The sequence below is a fragment of the Psittacula echo genome, assembly GCF_963264785.1.
Source record: "Psittacula echo genome assembly, chromosome: 2".
Taxonomy (NCBI): Eukaryota; Metazoa; Chordata; class Aves; order Psittaciformes; family Psittacidae; genus Psittacula; species Psittacula echo.
The window spans coordinates 101,718,561-101,745,309 of NC_137737.1; the positions used below are offsets into that span (position 1 = coordinate 101,718,561).

Below are 26,749 nucleotides of genomic sequence, written 5' to 3' on the forward strand. Positions count from 1 at the left end.
TTCTTCCTTCTCTCTAACATGAACAGATACAGTTTGAAGTCACATTTCAGGTTTTAATACGAATATCCCATACAGCAAGCGTGTCAGCGATACTGCAGGAGCAGCGGGGGAAAATGACACCAGAAGGAGTGATTCAATCTTCAGGAGCAGTAAACAATCAGGTCGGGTAAAGCACGTGGGGGAAGAAATGTCAGCGCTGTAAGGCATAATTAGTTGGTTTTTAAAAGAAAATAACGATTTTTAAAACATTGCTACTCTTCAAGCAGATTTCATTACATTTTAAAACTGTATGATAGAAACAAAAACACCTAACACCACAATCTCTTTTTTTAAAGCAATTATAAACCCATTTCTTCAAGCTTTTCTTCTGGGAACTCAGAGCGATTATTTTTGTAACTATTTTATTCCCTTGCATTGCATCATATATCACATATTCCATACTGCAAAATATTGACAGTTTTACAAGTACAATATCATTCCAGTGACTGAACACACTACCTAAAATATTAGGAAAGCAAACCTCTACAAAACTAAGCATCAATTTCCCAACTCAGCCTGTGCAAAATGTAACTTTCATATTTCTGGAGCAGCAGGGCTGACAATAATGGAAAAAACCCGACCCTACTTCCAAAAAAACTAAAACCTCTTAGACTCCACCTCAAGTTAAATTCTGATATAATTCAATTTATATAAAGTAACCAAATAATTTGGGTATTAACTAGTAACCATAACTTATCTAAAAATCAGTCTTTGTTGAATAAAATTGTAACTGGTTCTTGGAAGGGTAACTAATTCACTGATGTTACTTGAAACAAAAATTGATGTGTTTCAAGCCTTTCTCAAATTCCTTAAAAAATATTTTTATATTTTAATAATTATCACTTTTATATGATAGTATCATTAGTTTGTGTATTAAACAACTACACCCTAGAACAATCGTTTATCTTGAGCACAGATTTATTTGTACTTAATTATGCCACTGAACTACATTAGCTATATTTGAATGAACCTTTAGTGCCGATTATTTTGTTGCAGTTCTTTCATGAAGATTTTACGTTATGACATCCCTGGCGGTGTTCAAGGCCAGGTTGGATGAGGGCTTGGGTGGCACGGTTTAGTGTGGGGTGTCCCTGCCCATGGCAGGGGGGTTGGAACTAGATGATTTTAAGGTCCTTTCCGGCCCTAACCTGTGATATAAGGAAGAAATTCTTTACTGTTAGGGTGATGAGGCACTGGAATGGGTTGCCCAGGGAAGCTGTGAATGCTCTGTCCCTGACAGTGTTCAAGGGCAGGTTGGACAGAACCTTGGGTGACATGGTTTAGTGTGAGGTGTCCCTGCCCATGGCAGGGTGGTGGAATTAGATGATCTTAAGGTCCTTTCCAACCCTAACTATTCTATGATTTTATGATCATCTTTTGGTACTTAATTTGATATATATCCGCATTTCTGATGGAGATAATTTAATATTTAGACTCAAACTTATAGCCTCTCATAATTACAATGTTACCTTTTTCCCAAATAATAGTGGTATTTGAGGAAAAATGATTATTTTACTTCAACCTGTTAATTTTGGAAAACTTTTTCTTACATTGTTGTTTTTTTTTTGGCACTATCAAATCCTCAAATGAACATTGACCTCAACAAATTTTCAAGTTTAATTAATTTTAAATGGAATTACAGAACATAGTTTCCTATGAGTGGTCAAGAAGCCATGTTAGACTGAGGCTTTTGTTTAGGAAGCAGTAATTGCTGTCATAATCATTAAAGACTAATTTCTCTCTCTAAAAAGCCAATAATATATTTTAGTACATTGTCCTACTGAACTGCTGACACATGAGGTGGAAACTTCCCAATATCATGGCTAACAGCATAGTTCAGTGACAAAAAATATATGTCTTAAGAAAATGACTGTGGCTGTCTCTAGCCACCCCAGAATCCCAAAACCTTCCTGTTACGTGACCATCATGCACAACTGTGAATGTAGAATCATAGAATCATAGAATAGGGTTGGAAAGGACCTTAAGATCATCTAGTTCCAACCCCCCTGCCATGGGCAGGGACACCTCACACTAAAACATGTCACCCAAGGCCTCATCCAACCTGGCCTTGAACACTGTCAAGGATGGAGCATTCACAGCTTCCCTGGGAAAGCCATTCCAGTGCCTCACCACCCTCACAGTAAAGAATTTCTTCCTTAGATCCAGTTTAAACTTCCCCTGTTTACATTTGAACCCGTTACCCCTTGTCCTGTCACTACAGTCCCCAATGAAGAGTCCCTCCCCAGCATCCTTATAGGACCCCTTCAGATACTGGAAGGCTGCTAGGAGGGCTCCACGCAGCCTTCTCTTCTCCAGGCTCAACAGCCCCAACTTTCTCAGCCTATCTTCATATGGGAAGTGCTCCACTCCCCTGATCTCCTCGTGGCCCTCCTCTGGACTTGTTCCAACAGTTCCATGGCCTTTTTATGTTGAGGACACCAGAACTGCACACAATACTCCAAGGGAGGTCTCACAAGAGCAGAGTAGAGGGGCAGGATCATCTCTTTCGACCTGCTGGTCACTCTCCTCTTGATGCAACCCAGGATATGGCTGGCTTTCTGGGCTGCGAGCGCACACTGAAGCTGGCTCATGTTCATTTTCTCATCGACCAGCACCCCCAAGTCCTTCTCTGCAGGGCTGCTCTGAATCTCTTCTCTGCCCAGCCTGTAGCCGTGCCTGGGATTGCTCTAACCCACGTAGGACCTTGCACTTGGCATGATTAGACTTTGTAAGGTTGGCATCAGCCCACCTCACAAGCATGCCAAGGTCCCTCTGGATGACATCCCTTCCCTCCAGCGTATCAATTGAACCACACAGCTTGGTGTCATCAGCAAACTTGCTGAGGGTGCACTCAATCCCACTGTCCATGTCACCGACAAAGATGTTGAACAAGACCGGTCCCAACATCAATTCTTGAGGGACACCTCAGGGTGATGATGGTGAAGTTGTCCTCACTTTCAGCATTACATTAACCCACACAAGTAATGACTTTTTGATTAACACATCCTAATGTCTAACTAGTGTGAAGATGTTAACAATGTCAATATTAAATTTCATGTAAAGGTCTGTAATCAGACCACAAACCATCCCACAGAAAGTACAGTTATAGTAACGATTTCCAACCTCCTATCATTTGGATTCACCCACTGAATCTTAAAAGACACGTGAAGAGAAAGAAAACATAAGAGGAAGTTAGGAAACTTGAAATTGGGTTATTGATTGTCACAGATGAGTGACAAAAAGGAGTAAGTCTACCATGGAACTGCACTTTGGTACCTTTTACCTTCAATAGAACCTGGAAAAACAGGAGTTTCTCAGAATGTTGCCAACCAGCAGCATACTATCATTAGGCACAAGATTTGAAAAAGATGTCAGAAGCTAAAAAGGAACTCACGTATGAGAGGTCATATCTTCTCTGGACTCTCCCAGTGCAGGCAGAAAACACACCAGGAGAGGTGCCCACCCTGCCACCTACCCAGCACACCAATCCCTCTTTTGTTTTCAGGAATAACATGAGTTATATCCTTCTGACTGGGATTTGGGAATTTCCCTAACACCTACATTCAGCAGAGCTAAGCAGCAGTTTTCAGTGTGACAAGGTTTCACACCCTTGTCACAGCAATGGTTTTCATTTTGCTGGTGTTCCCTCCTGTTCGTGCTCTTATCCAGGAGTTAAAAAAATGGAAAAAGATAATAGGATGAATTTCAGAGACTTCTGATTTTTCAATCTAAACATTTTCCAAACTTTAGATCCATAAGAGCTATAGAGTATCTTAGAAGTCGTTGCACAATAAAGTCTTGAAGCTGAGACTTTTAGAGGTTTCAGCATTGTAAGACTGTGAAAACACTACCTGCTCAGAAGAAACAGCTCAGCTAACTTTTTCATGACTTGAAACGGGTCTATTTAAACCAGAAGCAGTTTTGCTTCAGACAAGCTCAGGTTTGAGGAAGGTTAGAAACTTCACAAGTTTATTTTCCTCTTGGAGTGATACAAGGCAGACAACCAGGGAAGAAAGGTGCTCTGAAAGAAAATATAAGGCATGCTTTTCAGTGGAAATCCAAGTTTGTAGCAGTGGACACGGAAAAACTTTTGTCAATCCAAATAAATTTCAACCAGAAACTGAACAAGACAGACGCTGTCTCCTGATGGAAGCAGGTGGCTGAGGCAGAGGAAAAGGTGGGGAGTGATATTTTGTGGGAAAGCAACACTGCCAAAAATCTCTTCAGCCCTGCTACCCTCTTGGTTGATGCGATGTGGTCAAGCCAGTTTTCTGGTGACAACCTGAGAGATTCAAGTGATGTTTTTATTCCTTTCTTAGTTTAAAGGTGAGTAACTGAAAAGACAACGTGTCATAAAGAAATAGATCTGATGTTGATCACATAATAGATGCCCCCACTACTTCATTAAGAACCCTGGAAAACACATTTGAATTATTTCCTACATCTACTTAAGTAGTATTTCCTATTAAATAACTGGAACCAACAGAGGTTGCTTTTAAAAAACTGCCCTTCTTACCTCAGCAGGCTGACGAGAAGAATGTGATGCCTTATGACAGAGCCATGAAAACTGTAACTGCAGCCAAAGAGTTTTGTTAATTAAAGAAAATTACAGCAATTTTGAAGAACAGATAAAAATACAATACACATTTAACATCAGGCACAGTTACTCTAAAGTTTCACCAAACTTGTATTACCTTTGCTACAGCTTCTCTTCCTTTCAGTGTATGTTGACTCTTCCCTCAACACACAATTGCTCAAGTGGCACTTGAGCTGTCTGTATCAGGAGTGGTCCAGATTCCGTCACACATCCTTCCTCTGTGTGCATCCAAACTTAAGCATTCTCACCCACCGAAAATGAAACGTCTCGTTTATCCCTCCTTCCTCATTCTATGCAAGGAAACATTCCTTTCTTTTTTTAAGCTTGTTTCATGAAGGCCCTGCCTACCCCAACCCCCTGCAGTACCACCTTCAAAGTTCACATTTAATCAGATTCAGGAAACACGTTAGTAGTTTACTGACAGTATGCAGCAACTTGGCCTGAGAAAATGACAGGCTCCTGTCTCAGGAGAAACACCACCTCCTATCTCTGAGTCATTCCTCAAAAACCGAACAAATAACCACTGTCTCCACTCCCTACAATATCCTATTCCTACTTCACATGGCTTTGACAGGAAAAAGTAGGTATTACCTTACCAGAAATGTCAAAGACGTGCATACTACCATTACAAAAGATATTAAAATGCTTGGCTGAACCTTACCCTTTGCAAGGAAAAGAGAAAAGCACAGACTGCAAATAATTTCTATATAAATACGGAAGTGATCAAACATTGTTTCTTGAACATTAAGGATTTCTACTAGATCTTACACCTTTGTAATTTTTGAGGTCTTGTTTTAATTGTGGAGGATGACTTAATTCAATCCCCCAACTGCCAAGCCCTGACTTGTTACATGGGTTACATTATCAGACATAGAACAAGATTTCTGCATCTGGCAGTATCTTCATGTTTCTCTTCTACTCTCACAGCTATGAAGCTGATTGGATGTGAGGTAGAAATAATTAGGATTGCAGGCATCTTGATTATAAACATTTCAGCCCTGCCTGGATCATGCTAATTTTACATGCAGCTGTAAAATTAACTCTTACTCACCTTTTTCCATTTGACAAGGAAACATTTGAGGGCAAGTTTAATTCTTGTCATATTTTCTGGAGTGAACAGAACAAATGTAAAGAAGACCATCATTCAGATTTAGTAACAAAATCCTAGGAAAATCCCCCACGTATTGGCAGAAAAACTTCACACCATCCTGAGCATGAAATGCTAGTCCCAGCACAGTAGGAAATAGGAGAAAGGTTTTCTCTTGAATGGCAAAGAACGCTATGAATTATTTCTGGTTACTGGTTAAGGACTTAAGTTTAGAGAATATAGTAGAAAAGTGCTTATCAGCTGTGGACAATATGAACAACAATCACTTGCTATCAAGGCTGGGGGTTTTGTTTGTTAAAAACAAACAAACAAACAAACAAACAAACAAACCAGTTATAATTAAGACCTAAGGAGCTGTTGGTATTTTCTTGACCTTAAGTAGTGAATCTGTAAGCCCCAACTAGATGAAAATGTGAACAGTTGTACATATCTTCTGTAACACAGAAATTGTTTATCCTTGATCTTCTGGTTTATTTGTGTGATCTCCCAGGGTTTAAAATACCACTGTCTTTTTAAAATTAATCTAGGACAGCATCATGGGAATATATGAAGAACAATACCATATATATATAGTATTATTATTTTAAGCTAAATAAGTACTATTCGCTTGCGTGGAAGCCAACAGATGGTATACTACCTTTAACATACATCTGGATGAAACTGAGACTTTTGTTACAAAATCCTGTAATTTAAGGGGAAAAAAACAACAACAAAAATTATCAAAAAGTTAGTAATGGTGTAATTATTTCCTGGTCTTCTTTTTTCTTGCTTTGAAAAGTAGAAATTAATATAATTGGTATAACTGAAATACTGAAGAGTCAGCTAGCAAGGGCTAAAAATATGTAACAATTTAAACTGCAACCATTAAAATGTAAATGTTTGCCAGATGCCCAGATTTTACAATGTCACTTTATATTTTTTGGTGTAGAATGTCATTAAGGTATATAACACTCCACAAATGTTTTTGTGAATGAAATTTTTATTTACACACTGTATCCAGAAGCAGATACATAAATCCTTATACAATTATTTTTCAAAAATGTGCAAGAAATTACTATAATTTTGTTTACAAACCAAAACACATTAAAATCAATGGACTTTGGATAATTCACTCTGTGGTGTGCTTAGTACAAACAGTGCACACCAGGTCTGAAGCAGAGAAAAGTGTAAACTACAGCAATCTGGATTGCAAATATTAACTTCATGGCACTCCATCATCACTATAAAAATTCTTTAACCCAACAGGTATTCATACAAAATTCTTTAAGAATTTTTCATTATCTGTGTAGAATTTAGAACACTTTCCAGATACAACGCCATATTTTCCATATTATGAACTACCACCTAGCCCATTTTTTGTTTATAAAGAATGCTTGTAAATTATGTTCTCTGCAGTCATAAAAAGATTTTAAGAAATCAAGTTGGCAATCATTAATTTATCCATAGCTTAGCTCACAATTTGAAAGTTTAGTAACAGAAAAATACTTCTCATCAGAATCATAGCCCATATATTGCTGGTATGCTGTTTTAAATTTATAATTCCAGTATTCACATAGACGAAATGCATCAAAACAAAACCTGCACAGCTTTCACTTAGCCCAGCAGTCAATATTCACAGAAAGAATTTGGCTTTACCAAAATGCAAAGTCAGCTCATCTGAGAACAAAGAGTTTAATTAATAATTGCATTTCTGATCCGTCTGACAGAAAAATATTTTGATAAAAAGATGGCATTCACTTGTCAACAGCAGGATAAGTGCTATACCCTTCAAATAGATCAAAGAATACAAATCACTTTCAGGTGTTTGTAACACTGGCTTACAAAAAAAAAAAAAAACCACAACCAAACCCACACGAGTTGTGCAAATTTATTTTTCTATTTCCAAATATAAGGTGTTGTTTTATTCTTCTGATTGGTAAAACAATGTTATTAATAACATGAATCACTTGAGATACTCAAAAGAAGGAGTTTTATTCCAAAGTTTCATTTTCAAAACATTTTTCCACAATTCAATTGCATTTGAACCCTTAAACTGTTGTGCTGCATAAACAGCCATTTTTCCCCTCTGTAAGGATCATAGTCAGTTAGCTTTTATTCCTAGTGTATCTACTTCCAAAGGTCCCCAAAATATCCTCAATCACTTTCTTTGTATTTATCAAGGACACTTTGTTCCCCTAATTTTCATGAAGAAGTCAACACAATTTTTATGGCTACTCTGAGAACTTCTAAATTGTCTCATAACTAAATGTTACTTTTATATTAATGTTTATTATAAGAAATTGTAAGTATCTTTAATGTTTTCAAAGTAATTTTTCTGGGTTCCTTCTCCTGGCTGGCCAGTTAATCTCAGTATGAAAAAAAGACAAAACAACCTGCAAGGTCCTGATTAATGAAACCTGTAAAAGTAAGTATTTGTGTCTACTTACTACTGATTTAAAGTAGTTTGAGCTTAGTAGAAATATCACCACCACTTTTTATTTAGAAGCAATGTGCTACATGGTTCTCACATTCTAGGTCTAAACCACTTTACACTGTTTCTTTTGTGGAAGCTTTATAGTGGGGGGGGGGAAATGACAAAGTTAACTTGACCTGGAAAAGTTCACAGATGAAGAACACAGCAAGGAAAGCAATTATAAAACTGGATAGCTAAACCAAAGTGTGTTGTTTTTGTTTTGTTTGTTTATTAAAAAAGGCCTCAACTTGTATGAGTGAAAAAAAATGAAATTTATAAAGGCATGGGCAAAAATTTAGCATGTGTGTTCTTGCACGTTTTTCAATTCAGCAATAAGACAAGGATATTACAACTTCAAATATTTAAGTTTCAATGCAATGACTGCTAAATTAATGTATGTGGCATAGTATAAACAGGTTTAATGCATTCAATAGTGGTATTAAATGGCAAAGAAAATATTTAATATACTATAATCTTTCGAAGATTCTGTAGAATGCATAGGCCCTCTAGCTTGTATGGGGAAAGAATTTTTAAAGTGAAGAAAATGCCAGAGGTTTTCTTGCAAAAGTATGTGTCTGAAATCCATAAAAATTATTTTCTTTTTCCTCCTCACAGACAGAATCAGAACACTGTACCATACAATAGATTATTGTGCCTTTTTTGAATAAAGTTTGTGATCCTGATTCGGTGATGGGGAAAAGGGCAAATCAGTAGAGGAAAAAAAAGAAAACAGAATTCACACTTTCATACATACATCTCAATGGCAGAGCCAACAAATCACATGTATAGACTGCTCTAGATTTTTTTCTTTTTAAGTTTAAAACTTTATCAGACTAAAGAAGAAATCCTTATTCTCCCTCCCTTAAAAGCAAAGGCATCCTTTCTCTACCTCTGATTTTCTTTTTTTTTTTTTTAGTTTTTAATTAAACATTATGGTCAAAAAATAAATTAAAAAAATATAAATTTAGTCTATCAATTCAGGCAACCCAAGATGTAGTGCTACTGCACCACCTTGCAGCAATACTGTATTCATTACTAAAGACTCATTTCAGGGGACAAAAGGCCAGGCAAAACAAAGAAAAGAAATGACCTAAACAAGAAAGCTCTATCAAAGATGAACAGCCTCTTCTAAACTGATGTTTAGTGACTAGACACTCCTACCAAGGATGGGTAAGATGACATTCTAAAATAAAAAATGGGGCAGGCGCAGGCAAAGCAAGCCTTTCTCCTAGGCTATGACCCCTTTAACAAATAACAAATAAAAGTGATAGACTCATTGGCAGGGAAGGGGATGAGAGAGAAACCTGAAGCAAAACAGAAAAATGCCATGGATTAACCTTGCATGACAATTACAGTGTAGAACAAGTAATCCCCACTGAACGTCTTTCCCTACAGAAGGTCACAATAACTGTAAGCTTTTCAATGCCAGAATTTTTGACAAATATCATAAACATTTACTTAATTGATTCAATGCTTCGTATGTCAAAACATATTTTATGACAATAGACTTAGACATTTTCTGTGGTCAGGGTTAGTGTTCATATGTTTTATAATCTGAAAGGCTATGAGAATAGAGATTGAGAGATGCATTTTAAGCATCTTCCATCTAAAATGTTACGTCCTGTTCCTTCCTCCCCAAAGGATATAAAAAAAAAAAAAAAAAAAAAAAAGGAGAAAACTATCCAAAGGATATTAGTGTATTACTGCATTTCTGGAATGAAAAAAAAATGCAGAAAATTATAAAATTTCAAATAGCTTGAATATATATTGTAGAAATCATCCTATTAGAAGTTTTCCCCCATTCCCTACAATGGCTTATCAATTTATACTCCCACAATAAAAATTCCTAGAATCTTTTAAAAAAAATTATAAAAACACACCTCTGCCCCCCCAACAGGAGGTAGGAGGGAAAAGGACAGAAAGAGGGGGACCTGGTAGGTGTTCATTTATTTAATTTATGGCATGACTTTAAAGGTAATATTTGACAAGACCAAAATACTGCCATTTCCTTATAGGTACTACACACTGACTTTTTCAAAAGGCCATTTTTAGAAGGACAGAACACTGAGAGAAGGCAGCAGCTGAACTAACCTTCTCAAACACAAAAGTGTATAGACAATACAAGGCTGAGGAGAAAGGTAGGTTTTTTTCCCAAAGACATGCCGCATATAACTATGTTCTTATCACACAGCTCTGACTGTAAGTTCTACATTAGGGCATATCTTTATAGAAATTCATAATTAGGATACTGGGAAATTGTTTTTAACATAAAAATAAAAAAATGTAAATTCTGTAATTTAGAATACCACTATGTTTTCTATCCATGATCACTTTTTTCAAACAGGCTACTTTAAAGAGGGAAAAAAAAAAATCCATTGAACAAGTTTTATTTTACTTTTACTTATCGTTGAATACACATGAAATGTGCTTTCAATGCATAAAAATCACAGTGGATAGCAGCAAAGGACTTGGGGGAAATTAAGGAGAATCTGATCATTCACATTGTGATTAATCTGCACATTGATGAAAGATAGCTATTTCACACTTCTAAAAATAAACTTGAGATCATTCTTTAAAAAAAAAAAAATAAAATAAAAATGAAAAAAAAAAAAGCCCCCCAAAATAATACACAAAACCCCCAAAACAAACATAAATCCAAATGCATTACTTCTCTTTTACAAACAAAAATGAAATATTTTTATGGCAGCAAAAGATTTTGATAGCAATGAAAGTCTGTAAACTGTAATTCAATCTCTTTTTGTTGTTGTCGTTCCCAAAGTGCAAGATGCAAGATTCCCGTAAGCTTTCAGTAGTGCTTTTCCTGTAAATAATCCTTCATTTTGTTTGGCAAAGGCAGTTTCTGAATCAGGTCTATTCTGGTGTACTGACGTATTACAAAACGACACAGGTATTGTAAAGAACGCACCTGCATAAACCGAGATACTGGATTTGTCAGTCTCACTGGGTAAGTTGCAGATCCAGGCAGGCGAGATCTCGAATAGCAGAAAGCTCCATTTTCAGAGTCCCTGATTGAATGTTCAATTAAGTCAACTATAGATGTATGTCCCTCCACATCTGGTTGTTCATAAAAGCTAAACCTACCATTTGAGTGTTCAATTCTAGTGTGAAGAGTTTTTCCATGGGAACGAAAACTCAAACTTAAAAGATAACGATCATCAGAACTATCTCGAACGAGAAACGAGCCATCAGGCACATTAGCTAATTTTCCCTCTGCCTCCCAACGTGTAATGGGGCCCCAGTACCATCCTTGTTTTGCAAGTTTTTTCAGTTCTTCTGTGAGACTTGTCACAACCATAGGACCACTGTTCTGTACAGAATCATAAACTCTTCCAACTCCCGGGGCAGTGTTAGGATCAAAATTCAAATGGCAGCGCATACTTTCAGCCACATGGGCATCTGTGCCATTCAATCCATTGAAGTTCCTTTGGATTTGATTATTCTGCATTGGAGGTAGCAAAGGTGAGAGTGGAGGGACATCGCTGTGATTAACTCTTGGACTTTGTAACATGACTCCTGTGGTACCAATCAACAAACCATTCATCGTCTGGTCCACAAAGATATCTGGTGCAACGACTACATCCTGATCCACTTGGCTCTCTTCTTCATGGAAAGCATTTCCCCCCACTTGAGAAGAAACAGTTGAAACTTCCATGGGTGAGGAACTATCCAGACAGTAACTACGTGATCCTTCCAAAGGATACATTCCCTCATCTAAAGGCACAGTATACTGAATGTAGTCCTGAGGCATTAATCCAATAACTACAGGCACATGTTCATCAATATGAAGATGCAAGTCCCCGTTCTGAGATTCTGTATTTTTTAACACACTGTTTTGTTCCTGGAACACGCTGTCTGACTGCAAGTCATGAAAGTCCTTTCGAACACCATTCAGTGCTGGGCTTGGATTAGAGGAATGGACCAAGGCCTTGACTTTGACTTCCATTTTGATGCAAGTCTCTTCTGAATTTGTAGGTCGAAGGGGCCACGGAGTTGGACTGTAATGGTGATTACGGAGAGAAGTGGATCTCAGAGGTCTTTGAGCTCGCACATCTTTGAAAGTTATTGGAGCAGATGAGGAAGAAAAGGTGTCATCATCGGCAGAGCTTACAGATGGTGTGCTGCCTTTGCCTTTCTGTTTTTGTTTTGCTGAAAGCCTCCTTTTTAACGTACCCATTAAACTTTCACTTTTTGATCTATTTTTGCCTCCTTTTTCATCTTCACTATTGACTTCACAGCTAGCCAAATCTTTACCATAGCAGCTGCCAAACAAGGAGTCATCTTTTCCAAATTCACTCAATGATGGCTGCTGAACCACTACAAAGTCACTTTCATCTTTACTTTTATTTAAGTTAAAGGACTTGCGAATTGTTTTGAGACTAATTTTCTTCATTATGACAAGTTACCAAGTCTGGCTGATCAGCAGTGCTTGTGGTGATATAGCCCTAACACACGCAGAGCAGCTTCTGCTTCATTTATGTGTTTTATCCAGCCTCATTTAACTTTAAGAGCCATTTCCTGAAAACAAATAAGAAACAATTAACTTCACAAAAGAAATATTTTTTAAATTATCCATAAGGGTTTCTCCCCTCCAAACAAAACAAAAATTCCCGTACTTTAACTAATGGGCATCAAATAGAAGTAAATATAGAGAGCTGACTTGAAAACCAATCAGGCTCAAAGAATTAATCTGATATATCTGCCCTGGAGATTTCCTCCTTTTATTGTTTTTTTTCTTCTTTCAGCATGCTATTTGTAAAATATACATAGAATGACCGAGGATGGAATCGACCACCAGGGGTCATCTAGTCCAACCTTCCTGCTCAAGCAGGGTCACCTAGAGCACATTGCTCAGAAATGCATCCAGATGGCTCTTACTATCTCCAGGGAAGGAGGCTTCCCAAGGTCTCTGGACAATCTGTTCCAATGCTCAGTCACCCTCACAGAAGAGTTCTTCCTCATGTTCAGCTGGAACTCCCTGTGTTTTTATTTCTGCCCAATGCCTCTCATCCTATCGTCTGGTAGCACCAAGAAGAGTCTGCCCCCATTCTCTTGACACCCTCCCTCCCTTCAGATACACATTTATCAAATCCCCCAAGTCTTCTCTTCCCTAGGCTGAACAGGCCCAGTTCCCTCAGCCTTTCCTCCTGTGAGAGATTCTCCAGACCCTTAATCATTCTGGAAGCCCTTAGCTGGACTTGCTCTCTTGTAGTGGGGAGCCCAGAACTAGACACACTACCCAGGTGAGGCCTCACCAGGGTGGAGCAGAGAAGGAGGATTATCTCCCTCACACATTATGTCACACTCATAGGCACATATATTTAATGCACATATATAGAATTTTGTGTATGTATATATGTGCTTGTATATAAAATTTTCAAGCACAGAAATATCCCTCTCTTTCAGAAGGCTCCTAAAAATCCCCAGTATAGATGATAAAACTATAGAAGATATTCTATTCTATCCAAGAGGATTAAACCTTAATTATTCCTAAAACATGATCTTACAAGGTCACACTTTCTTTACACAGGAAAGTTGAGCAATATTCAAATAACTACATAATTCTAGGAAAACTAGCTCTAGTGAAAAGAGACACACATTAACAGCAAAGTAACATCTGGTTAGAGCAAGTCATAGAAGTCTCCTCCTGAACTTCCATACAAGAAAAGCTAATTTCCAAACACTGTTTTAGGTACAGAGGAGGTCAAATCACAGGCTCTCCTTGCCTAGTACTAATAGAGCTTTCTTCCTGCAGTACTTCTGCCAAGAGTAAGTGGACACATCTGCTCAAACCCCAGCCAACCGCTCCCACCTGGCTTCTTCTAGAGTCATGTACCTACCCCCTCCACAAATTTGACTTTTCAGCTTGGGTTTGTTTTTTTTTTTGTTTTGTTTGGTTGTTGGGGGTTTTTTTGTTATTGTTTTTGTTTGTTTGAGGCTTGGCTACAGTGGTTTTGGGGGTGGGAGGGTGGTTTTATTGGGTTGGGGGGGAGGGGGCTTATGTGTTTCTAATATTAATTAGACTTTCCAAAGCAAGCAGCTGTGTAGAGAGAGGAAGCACAAGAAGAAAGTTGCTGCTGCCACAGAAGTAGGCACTACCATTAGTAATAGCCATTATTCCACATACCTCCAAACACGTGTGATATGAGCAGCACAAACTGCAGCAGTGAGCCTGGTGCCAGGCTAAACATGGCAAGCTGGAGGAGTTTAATTTTTCAAGAAACCTTCCAGAATCTGGTGGACTGAGGGGAAAGTAAAACTGCCCTTTTTCACATTTTTCACCCATGGTATCACAGTACAAGCAACTGAGAAAAATAATGGCATAAACAGAAATAAGTTTTATCAAGTAAGCAATATGATTTTCTTAAATAACAACTCAAAAATTGCATAAAATCATGTAAGGAGAATTATTACTATAATCAAACAGCAATCCATTGACGATTACTCTTATCCAGCCCAACTTTTGTGGTCCTCAAGTACACAAAGGCTAAAGGATCATATCCAAAGCAAACTAAAAGACATCTAAGGATTCTGAACTTCAAAATACCTTGAAAAAATTTAAGTAAAGCCCTGCTGCTGGGCAGTTGAACACTGTTCTCAAACAGCAAAAGCACTAATGCATGATTTACTTGGATATGTACCCTAGTCCTATCTTCAAATTCCCTATTCTATGCATCACCCCACCACAAAGACCCGTTCTGTCTTTGCCATAACCCCTGACATTTTCCAGGTCCATCTTTAGAGTATCTCAGGTGATTTCCATTTCCTTTTCCTAATTACCAAATTAAAGAGCACCTTCCTTTCTCTCAATGGGGAGAAACTAAAAAATTTCTTTTCTTCCCATAAACTGATTCACTTGCCATCAGCAAAGAAAACACGCCTTTAGGAAGCAACCTGTTTCCTAAACAAAAGACTAAGAACCAATTCTTGCTGTAAATAAATATTAAAATGTTAAAACCCAGTATTTTATTAGAAGTTTACCGCTTATCTCTCACTTTTAAGATGATTCCTGTTGTACCAGGAGTCCTGACACCTGAAAAAACATGAAGATGATACTGGGATATGTGTATATATTTTCAAAAGTTAAGACACTGTTTTTATTTTCCTTTTCTTATGACAGATACATGCAGAACCATAAAATTTAACATTTTAAATTACTGGTGTTTAATATCAGCTCCATATGTTTGGAATAACTGGCAAATATAGAAGGACTGAAAACCAAACGTGAGCAGAACACATTTAGTGAGTTTTATACACCTGATATTTGGCATACTGGAATAACTGACAAAGTACAGTAATTAAGAAAAAGCTACAGATACAGATAAGGGGAGAGTTACATGTCAGTTAAAAGTAGACTTGAAATGCCTTGTTGACCTTCTATTCCTAAATCATTTGGATTTTGCCATCTTACCAATCTGCAGTTTCTTTTCATCATATATAACTGAAATAACCTAACAAAATGAGTGAAAAATTTAACTTCAGGATTCTATGCTGCTCCTAAACTGACAGAGTGCTTGCTCATTTGATAAATTTAACTGTGCCTTTGTGTAAGTACTACCAGAAGCCTGGGAATCCTCATATTAGCCCCACTTATGAAATCCACGATGTTCTCCAACTGTTTCTGACATCCACAAGCTGATACTATTTCCACTTCATCAGGCATGTACCCCCATCCTTGTGGGAAGCACATCATAATGTCTGCAATTCCTAACCCTGAAAAAGCAAGCATGAAACGAAGTAAAATCTGCCTTCTAACCTAGAGAGAAAATAAAAGAACACTACCAGGCTGTTGACTGGGGAGAGATGTAAGAGACCCAAACTGTCTGATTCACAATATATTTTTTATTGGCGCATTTCAAAAGAAGTTGTCCCCTAGGATCTGGCTGAAGGAACAACATTTCTTCAGTTTCTCCATACCTAAAAGACTTAACAAGTCACTTGAAAGAACAGGTTTTTTTATCACATACCAGTCTTTCGGTATAAAAATGTATTGCTTTACAAAAAAAAAGCAGTATCTGAAAATAATCTCAACAGATAAATCTCTATGGCAGCATAGAGAATTAAAAATTTTCTACTTTGAATGTGACTGAGCCTGCTTGAGCTAGTGGTTTACATCTGCCAATCTACCTTAGTAGCCAATGTCTTTATCAAACAAAACACGATTGCCCAAATGCACAACTCATTACTTATATCATTGTAACATTTCATATAAAGAAATAATAAAGGTTTGAAGTTCAAATACAAACTATATGAACAACATGCATGTATCTAAAAGTCCAGCTCATTCATCCAGGAAAAGATGATAAAAATCTAGTCAATGACAGGCCGTGGTCAAAGCTCTGCAAAATAAACTCAACACACCTACAAACAAGAGCACACCTCTAAACAAGTTTTCCGCATGAGAATCACTCTACTTTATGATATCTCATACACGTATTTATCCAAGACAGCAGAAAGCAAATATACCATGAAATAAAATACTGATTCAGATACGCTTCTTTATTTGCACATACTTAAAAACATAACAGTAATTCTGCATTGTGGATTAATGTGTTTAAAAGTACTGTATAACCAGTCCTCAACATGATACACTCATACATTTGCAAGTGTAGAATTTTCTACTGTCTACATCTAGAAGAGCTGAAGCAGAAGAGCCCAGCATGCACCTCTTCCAGGAATACCTTAAAACAAGCTATTCAACTTCTTCACAACCCTCAGCACTGCAACAGCTTTGCTAGTGTTCTGTATGAATTATAGCATCACTGAAGTCTCCCACTGATGTGCTCTTCCACTGCCATCTGCTGTACAGTGAATTTAGACAGCCTAACTAGAGACACCTCCAGAAATTCTTCTCGCAGGTATATGCGGCTAAAACCAGTCTGAACTATGCCAGTGCACTGCCAAAGCCTGGTAGCTATGTACACAGTAATACCTGGAACATACATATTGAAAATGGGAGATTAATCAGACCCAAAAAGAGAACCTGATGTTAACACACAGATTAATGAGGCAAAATGAAATTCTGCCTTATGAACTTTCATCACAAATTCTGCATCTTGGAATTTTAAAATTATGCAGGTTGACAAAACACAGGCCTCTAGACAAAAACTACCATAGTGCCAGACTGCCAGATTACTACCCAGCAAACAACATGGGCCACTCTGTGCTTATAAAAATAATCATAACTAAATTTGCATGCCTTATTTTGAAGAATAACATCTATTAATTACACATAAATGTGAAATTATTAGTGAAGAGAATTAAAGTAAAAACTTTATAGGCTGCTTCTCTGAAATGTGAAGAGCAGCAATGTTGTGGTTTTAAGCAGATTTATGAAAAAACGCAGAAGTTTAAAAAATATAAATCCATTTGTGCAATCCAGTTTGAATAGTCAGCAGTTTAGTCAGTATGATGCTACAAAACATTTTCAGTACATAGCTATCTCAATGCACTATTCACAAAAGTACACCAACAAAAAGTTCGATTATTTGTATTTATATGACCTTTCTTATCTTTTCTTATCTTTTTTACACCTTCAGGGTAGGTGCACTCATTTCCTGAGAAAAATACTATAAACACTACTGCCAGAATACACTGCTATAGAAATAAAACAACGCTAACTTTTAAGAGTCAGGACAGAAAACATCATACATGAAACACACAGCAAAATACAAATCACTGTTGAACGAAGAATCACCTTTAAAAGTTTAATAAAAATATCGTCCTAAAATGGCTTGGAACTATTAATCAATGCTGTTTCAAATAACTTAAAGACTTTCCTAAATAAATTACATTGCTAAATAAATGTTAATCTGCTCATTTATTTCCATAAAGTGATACAGTGGAGCACTGAACTTGATTTTCAACTGCTCTATTCTTGAAAAGTCTGGCTGTTGATTAGAAATATATAATCTTTATTATTATACTGAATCATAATAGGACCTACATAATTTACAACTTCAACTTACTGCATTTTTAACATAATTATTTATATTAAAATAACTAAAGATACCTTGAAAGATAAAAGTTTCTGCATTCCTGGGGTATGACAAGCAACAGGTTTTCATTACAGTCAGATAATGAAACCTAGTCTAATTATCTGCAGAAGTATGAGGTGTTGTTCCCCTGCTGCCTCCAAACTCTTGCTGAAATACAGCCATGCATTACTCAGAAGGGTGTTTCAAAAACAGCATCTCAAGGTGTCCTGGGTTCGGCACACAAGGTAACACAGATTTCAAGTGCTATATTTCAGAAATTCCTAAGAGTCTAAATTTACTCGAGTTCCTAAATCTGTGTATGTAAAATCACTAAGAAGTTGTTCTCCATACCTGATTTTACTTCAATAAGTAAAAAAATCAAGTCTGAATCACTGGAAGTTATTTCTTCAAACCAGTAACAGAAAAAACTCGCTCAAGATACTTCCTGCCATGTACTTACAGTTTCAGTCTATATGAGTACAGAAACTATACATAAAATACTCATTAAGAAAGATTAAGTATCTATTTCAAATATCATCAGCTTCTGATAGAACATATAGACTACATTCAGCTTTCTCGCTATAGATGCTGTCAGCATACTTAAGATGGTGAGGTTTTTTTTTCCTTTCCCAGAGCTCCAAATAAATTCCTTCACTGTATTACTCTAATACGACGAGTTTTGAAACGAAGTAAGTTGAACCTCATTGCATGCTCTTATACCTTGAAAACAACATTGCTTTTTTTGTTTTTTTTTCTACTTTTCTTCCTTTTACAAAGCTTAAAGGGAAAACATTCTATGGTCATTAATGTTCTAACAACATACAGAGTAACCCTAATCACAGTTAGCAACCTTTAGCAGAGAATAAGCAAGGTATGCATTTGGTAATAAGTAGAAAAGTAGGATAAGATAATAATAAAGGGATTTTTCTTCACCATTAATGGAATTAACTCCATGCAAAGCCAAAGAAGTCTGTATACCTTGACTAATTGCCTCTAGCCTGCTGTTGAAAAAGGATGCTCCTTAACATGGATTTCACTGACTTTTGTTTTTTTCTTTTTTTTTTCCTTTTTTTTTTTTTTTTTAAAGCACTACTTAATCCATGGCTGCTTGCAGTAAGTCCTGTTCTTCTTTCCCATATTTGGTTGCAGGACAAAATATTTCTATCTGATTGGTAGTTTTCCTCTGGGGAGTAAGTGAAGAGTGTTAAATGGCATCTCTGTATTATAGTTCATCTGTGTATATACAGCCTTGTAACTACAATAACCTCATCACTACAGTAGCGAAAAGCAGCTACTAACACTAACAGTCCTCTCCCAAGGTTGCATCTCACTTACACAAGGATGGCTGACTGGCATGCAATCTGCTCCACAGCTACTACAGGCATACTAACTCGGTACTTTAAACTGAATTTAGCACCAGCTTCTATCAGCTGGTGTCAGCTCAAGAACACAAACAGCATCATACCACCACTGTTGCTTTAGGAGTAGGAAACTCTGGGGGAGTTGGGTGGACTACAGCCAGAACAGTAACCGCTTCAACCGCTCTTACGACTTCTCTCAACAACTGGGAGTCAACAGGGAACAAAGCAGATTGTATTTTTCAATACATTTACTAAAAGACTGGCACAAGTACCACCTTTCATCACTTTCTTTTGAACAGACATCTGATAACCAAGTATATGGCTAACAAATTTTCCAAGCATGCTGAAAATATACAGGGAAAAGAAAGCCACAGCTTGGCTCTAAAGACCCTGGTGAACCAGCAGTGAGGGGAAAAGGAGCCAACAAAAATGACCCAGAGGATTTATGTATGCCAAGCTACTGAAAAACAGAAAAGTGGAATATTTTTGCTGACTTAAATGAGAGAAGTCACTTAAAAAAATCTGCTATGTGTTTCACTACAGAAAAGCACATCCATTGAGTGCAAATAAACCTCATTTTTTCTTTTTCACAGCTGTGAAAAAGCAGACGGAGAATAAAGCTCAGTCAGACTCAGTTTTCATTTTTTGCTATTTTACAAGACTGCAGCAGCCAGCCTTGCAGCAGGATGTCTGTCAGCAAAAACTAAGTTTAGCTTTGTAAGCAAAGGTTAGATTTCCTGGGAGATGATGTATGAGAATTCATTTCTGAGTAAGGGTCCAGCCTACTCCTCTGTCCTGACAGAAGGTGGATACACCAAAATATTTTTCCTCTGCTGCAAGGTATGGTAGGAGGAGGGAGGACTTACTGCTTATCAAACATACTTATGCAGCTCTCATACAGTTATTAATTATTAATACAGTTATGTTAGGAGTCTGAAAACTTCGAAGACTACAGTGCTCTACAAAGCAGTTTCTCATTTAGCAGGAAGGACGAACACAATGTTCTGTAAAAAGGAATAATTTTTAAAACAATTTTGCTCTAAGATTTTTGTAAAGTTACTTGCAGAAACCAGTATACAATTTACAGTAAGAAACTGCCTTCAGCAAAGAACAGATTCTGTGCCTACTTATTTGAGAACAACAGAAATTTGAAATGAATACAGTGAAAATGAAAGAAAGAATGGAAAAGGCATTCCATAAGAACAAAAATTTCCACTTCTGCCTAATGCTTAAATTCTGGAACATGTGTTGAAAGAAACATTACCTATCTAACTGTACAGATGCAGACACTAAAACCCAATTCTGAATGCAGCTCGTTTTCTGAATCCCAATGCATTTCAAAACGTAGTTTTACAAATGTTGTCCATCCATTTAAAGTATACGCCAGAAGGGCAGAAATAATAAAGCAGATCATTCTCTCAAAGTGATTTTGTGGCCAGCAATAATCTGGTGTTCTTTTAATATTAGTGACTAAATAACATAATTGTGAGAAACAGTTTTCCAGCCCTTCCCAAAAAAGGGAAGAAAACACTTAGCAGACATGCAACAGCTGAGTATTACCACTTCATGTTGACTTGTACTGATGTTAGTTTCGCTTTCGAAGTTTATGTTGGGCCACTTCAGGCTAGCATTTCTACAGCAAGCAGAGAAACACTGTCACTGTGGCCAACTTCCAAAACACAATGAAGCCAGCTGAAAAGGGCCTGCTGCTGACAGATATTTTGATGAAGAGACATAAAACAGGTACCATGAATTATCTTTATTACAGTGCTGTCAGGACATTCAGCTTCTCAAGTCAATCTTCTACCATGGATGCACCCTGCAGTATATAGGGCATGTACCAAACAGCCAATACAAAAATACATCTCCAAGTTAACACACGTGCATGCATGTCTGCATGCAGGAGAATAATGCTAGATAAGAAAGGAAGACACTGTGAGGGAAAGGAGGAAAAGACAGGAAAAGTAACAGAAGGAAAAGCCTTGTACCATATTTCTGCTGAAAACAGATAGGTTTACACAATATCACCACATACTTCACTATACTAGTTGGAATAAAACTGGAGTATTTTTATCTTTTTTTAATATTGCCATTCTCCCTAAGTTATGAGCTGTTAATTTGTTATAATCATGTTCGCTCCTGTCTAATTCATCTGATGTGAAAATGAATATAAAGGAAGTAGCTTTTACACACTATAGCACCAAGCAAGTATGACTGATAATTACGCATTCCTTAAGGTGCAACATGGGATACTCTCTTTTTGAGAAGCAGAAATCAAAACCTAAGCAACACATCAGGAGAGCTAGAGAGTTACATTCACAGAAAAAAACCCAAAACTTTTATTTTAAACATTTTTCCTAGCCACGCTATCATGCCAACAGGTGGCTTCACAGCACGTATTTGTAAAACCGGTATCCTGACCAGCAAGCAACTGCTCACCTTCTCTCTTTGATTTATGCTTACTTGACAGACAATCAGGAACATCTAATTGACCTCTGTTTCTACAAATAACATTCACCTGGCATCAAAGGTATGCAAAACCAGAAAAAAGATTTTGTACAAATTAAAATTATTATTTTCAAAATATCCAGCAGAAAAAAAACCCCACAAAACATCTTCGTAAAAATACCCCCCAAACTTAATTATTAAGAACATGCTTTTCTTCAAGCAATAATCCAAATTTAGTTATCTAATCTATTTCACTATTAACAAAAGAAATATTGTTAAAACTGTAAAAGCTAAATTTATTAACACAAAGCTGTCTAACACATACAGAAGACAGAATAAAAGCAGAAACAAATTTTTAAAATAGAGACCAGTTTGCAAATTCACTATACAGAGGATTCCGTTTCACCATATCAAGCACAGTCATGTTCTACAATTGGAGGACCTGTGCTTGAAGTAAGAGTCATTTTCCTTCTCAGCTTCTCTGAAGGCCTGAACAAAATACAGTACACTGCAGTCTTACACTACTTTTGTACTTACCATTCTGCCTTCGATCTCATGACTGATGATGGCCACACCTATGGCTTCAAATTAACCTCAGCTGGGTTAGTTTATGACTGGGGCTGGATTACCCTTTAAATTTGTATGACCAGGTAAGATCTGAGCTCTTTACAGCTATCACTCTACCACTTCTACCATGCTATTTTCATAACAATAAAAGCTTTCTTTCATTAGAAGGTATACACTCTATCCCCTCAATTTAAGCTGAAATGCAGCAATCCTTTATAATGCAGTTAATCTTTTACATAAATGGAATGATTAAGCGGACCTGTTTATGGTCTGAGAGGAAAGAGAGCATAGTACCTTGATTAAAGAGAAATAAAGCAGAAAGATAGCTCTTTCCCACAGCATCTGTACAGCATTCACACATACATGCCAAGGAGTAAGAAGCTGTTAATAAGGACATTCCTCAGAATCACAGAGAGGAAGAGACTGATCTCTAGTTTTGGACTTTATTCACTAAATTATCAGAGAAAAAAAAAAACACGGATGCCACAAAGATCTACCATTCTCCCCAGACTGTATGAAAAGGTTTAATGTCAATACTGCATAATACTTGCCTCATATCAAGGCATTTGGCTGCCATACAACTCAAAGATTTAATAAGTTTCAAAACCACAGAGACTCCTATTCCATGACTTTACTTTTTTATACACATAAATCAGCTGGTATATTTAATTTCTAATAATGGAAAATTCTGTCAGAAAACCAACACCTGGTATTATCCTCATTTTCTAGGAATGTAATGTGAAAAAAAATCTCATTTTTAGTGAAATTCATATAGACTTGGTTCATTCTTTTTTATTAAAAATAGTGACATTTTTCAAAATTAATAACCAATTGTTTTATTACAAATGCACACCATTAACACAAACATAACTTGTGTATAATATGAAAGTATATGCACCCATTCCATACAACACATTAAAAGAGAAAGTGACACTCAGTGAAACATGAAGTACCTGGGATGAAAAAGCATTGGTTACATTTAAGTAACAATTATTTGTAGTTGCAGACCTTTTGATCTTTAAAATAACAACTAGATAAAATACTGTAATATAGTATCTCATCTAAAGTACAAGCTACTACTCAAGAACCTGAGTTCCCTTCTAAACAGTTCAGAGTTAAACTCAGATTCAAAGACTATAGCTTGTTTTAGCATTATTTCATATAGAAACGAACTCAAAGAAGCTCCTCCTGCCTGAATGCCCTGCAGCCTCTTCAGAACTGCCCAATAAAGTTTTATCAAATAAGCAGACAAGGAAGCAGCCATAGCAAAAAATCATATATATTTTTTATATATATAAATCTGCATGGACATTTCTAAATACAGGAAAAGCTTTCTCTGGAACTCAAAACATTTCTAAAAACAAGGAGGAAAGTGGCATGAAACAATTTTATTCCTCAGAGACACCTTTCACATAACTGTTTCATTGTAACAGAAAAACTGCTTATCTCCAACTGCCAGTATCTCAACTATGTTCTTTAGAAGCAAAAGTGGTTTGTTACTATTGGTTTTAATTTCCCATTAGCAGTTAAGACCAATACTTTTTTATATCACTGTGATAAGAAATCGCTATCAAAAATATTAAAAATTATAAACATTTTCTATGTATTACATCAATTCAAAATTTGAGAATATTCTTGAAGGGACCAGTAAGTTCCAGAATCAATTTTACTTTCTTGAAAATTCACTAGAATAATCACACACAACTTCTATCACAAAGGAGTAAAATCTTTTGTGTTTTCCCTATTGAACAACAGCATACTGAGAAAAAAAATCATTTTGTATCCTTCATCTGAACTATTTTATAGGAAACATACCAAACAATTTCATTAAAGTTCAAAGTTCAGTAACCCAAAAGTTGAGAAAAGCCAGAAGGGTTTCCTGAGCAATTCTCTTCTCTGTCCTGCCTCACATATGGGACTATAATGTTTATACTAATTCTACCCTTCACCACCCTTTAAAGTGTATGGTCCTATCACTTACAGTATACTAATTAACCTCTAAATTCCAGAACTCACAGACATAATTATTGGCTTCATTAAGGAAATTTTTGCTGTCTCTATATCTGACACTTATAAGCTAATGCTCAGGCATTCAGTGCTCTATTCGACACTTGAGGAGCCAGAAGAGAGAGCTCAATCTTATACCTTTACACTTTCTAAAATGGATTCATAAGCTGAATAATAAGCCAACTTAGGGTCACTTAATTCAAAACCTGAATTCTGATTTTTTTATGATGCAGAGTGATGGCCAGGGGTGGGAGGGGGGAGTGGTGTGACCTCCTGGGGTTTTGAGTAAATGGGTATCTACTTGAATCTGAAATCTCCCCCATCTCTCCAGGTAAAAGTACAAGATGACAAGAGAACCAAATGAGTTTAACTCCAGTAGCTGACTGCAACAGTAAACAGCCACTCACTGAAGGAGATTGGTAAAACCTGTGGTCCCTTTCAGGGGTTTGCTGTCAATGGAGGAGTAAGCTAAACCCAAGTCGCTGGGGGTTCACCATCCTGTGGGCACATACCTAACTTTTCAAGATACCTTCTGTCACAGTTCTCTATTGAGTCATGATTCAACTTCCCGACTTTCTTTAAAGGTTACAATTCAGTAGATATTTTACAAAGTCTTTTCAGCCCAACTGTTTCATTTTTCAAAGCAGTAAGTGAATGAATCACATTCTATAGTACAAAAACATATCAGGTAGTCAGATAACAAGCAGAAGATCCATCAGTGGTATATATCTCAAGGAGTTAGAAAGATGGGGGGGGAGGGTAAATACGACTTATGGAGGAAGGTAATAAAAAAAAAAAAAAAAAAAAAAATCCACACAGACACCCATAGAAACCCCAGAACTAAAACACCCTTCAAGATTAGTTCTAAACCACTGGTGAAAGTGCAGCCTGCAAAGAATGTAAATTCAGACGAACAATTAGGCCTATAATATTTCTGCCCAGAGTTTAAACCCTGTATGACACAAACTCTGCTTCTGCTAAACTGGTGACCCCAGTGGGGCACAGAGTATTCTCACAACTGTACCACATTCTTCTTTTGACAAAAAACATCAGAGGCTGATGGCCTACTTTCCAAAAATACAAATTAAAGCAAAGCACATTTTGACAAACTGCAAAGGTCAAAGCTACAACCAGTCTTACATAAATAGAGATAAAACATCTGATTTTTGTCCATGTTAAGATCTGGGAGGGCCAGGGGTTCAGTATCTATGAACAAGCAACTCCTCTGAAAAACAACAGCATTTAGGGCACACTGGAAGAGTCAGTCTCCACAGGCATCAGAATTTACTTAAAATATTGCTCATCAAAACCCTTCTCTCCTTCACATACACAGAGCTGCTTAATCTATAAAGCACCAAATTTCAGAGAGTTATTACTATTATTATCATTATTAAAACATCTTCAGTAGCCCTTAGCCTTATTTTTTGCATTTAAAAGCAGGAGTACAGAACAGCATCAATGCCTACCTCATGGCTACGCATTCACCTACTTCCTTAGGCATGTTGCAAGACTGCCCTTCATCACCCCACAGAATCATGCTGCATAAAATAAAACAGCAATAATTTTTCATGGACATCATGAGAAGCGGAAGAATGATCATAGTATCCCTCAGAATCACATAAGTAGACTGCACCAATGGAAATTAAACCACAAATTCTAGCAACTTGGAGAGTGGTCCTAGCCATTGTGGAAGGGAAATTCTCACTCATTCTTGATTAAGATACCTAACTTTGCAACAAGTTTCAGATGCAGGATGAACCGGGTCAGAAATTCAGCCCTAGGTTTTCCCTCTCCAAGGCAGTTGCTTACTCCACTGGGATGAGAAAACAGACCATCTCTAGCCCTTTCTTTTTCAGTTCAGTTAATCTTCTGTAGAAGAGCTTTAAAAGAAGGAACAGAGAATTTTTCACACTACAGAGCAGCCAAAAGGCTGGCGTTCAGGGTAATCCTCATACAGAAAGGATAGAAGCGGAGAATTAACTTGGTTATCTTACATTTTGAACAAGGGCTCTAGATACCAAGCTGTTACATCCTGTATTTTACATCACTCGGAAATGCAGCCTGTACTGCTTGCAGTCTGTGAAACTTGTACATGCAAATGACAAGGGAATTTTTTAGCTATATACTTTTGTATTTTATTTCATTGCAGATAAATTTTGTCCATCACACGGATGC

The 26,749-nt window shown here is 36.9% G+C and overlaps 1 protein-coding gene across 3 annotated transcripts in view; it reads right to left on the reverse strand.

The window, feature by feature from the left end:
• Window positions 1–8,403: 8,403 nt before the first annotated feature.
• SOCS6 (suppressor of cytokine signaling 6) overlaps window positions 8,404–26,749 on the reverse strand; it is a 28,044-nt gene continuing 9,698 nt past the window's right edge. Inside the window, exons 2-4 of one of the 3 annotated variants that reach the window (XM_080610624.1) lie at window positions 15,196–15,247; window positions 14,342–14,519; window positions 8,404–12,732 (exon numbers count right to left, since the gene is read on the reverse strand). In XM_080610624.1, the coding sequence (XP_080466750.1) occupies window positions 11,003–12,607 (1,605 nt within the window). In that variant the 5' untranslated portion in view covers window positions 12,608–12,732; window positions 14,342–14,519; window positions 15,196–15,247 and the 3' untranslated portion in view covers window positions 8,404–11,002. The remainder of the gene's footprint in view (window positions 12,733–14,341; window positions 14,520–15,195; window positions 15,248–26,749) is intronic. The other 2 variants (XM_080610623.1, XM_080610622.1) reach the window with 2 other exon arrangements.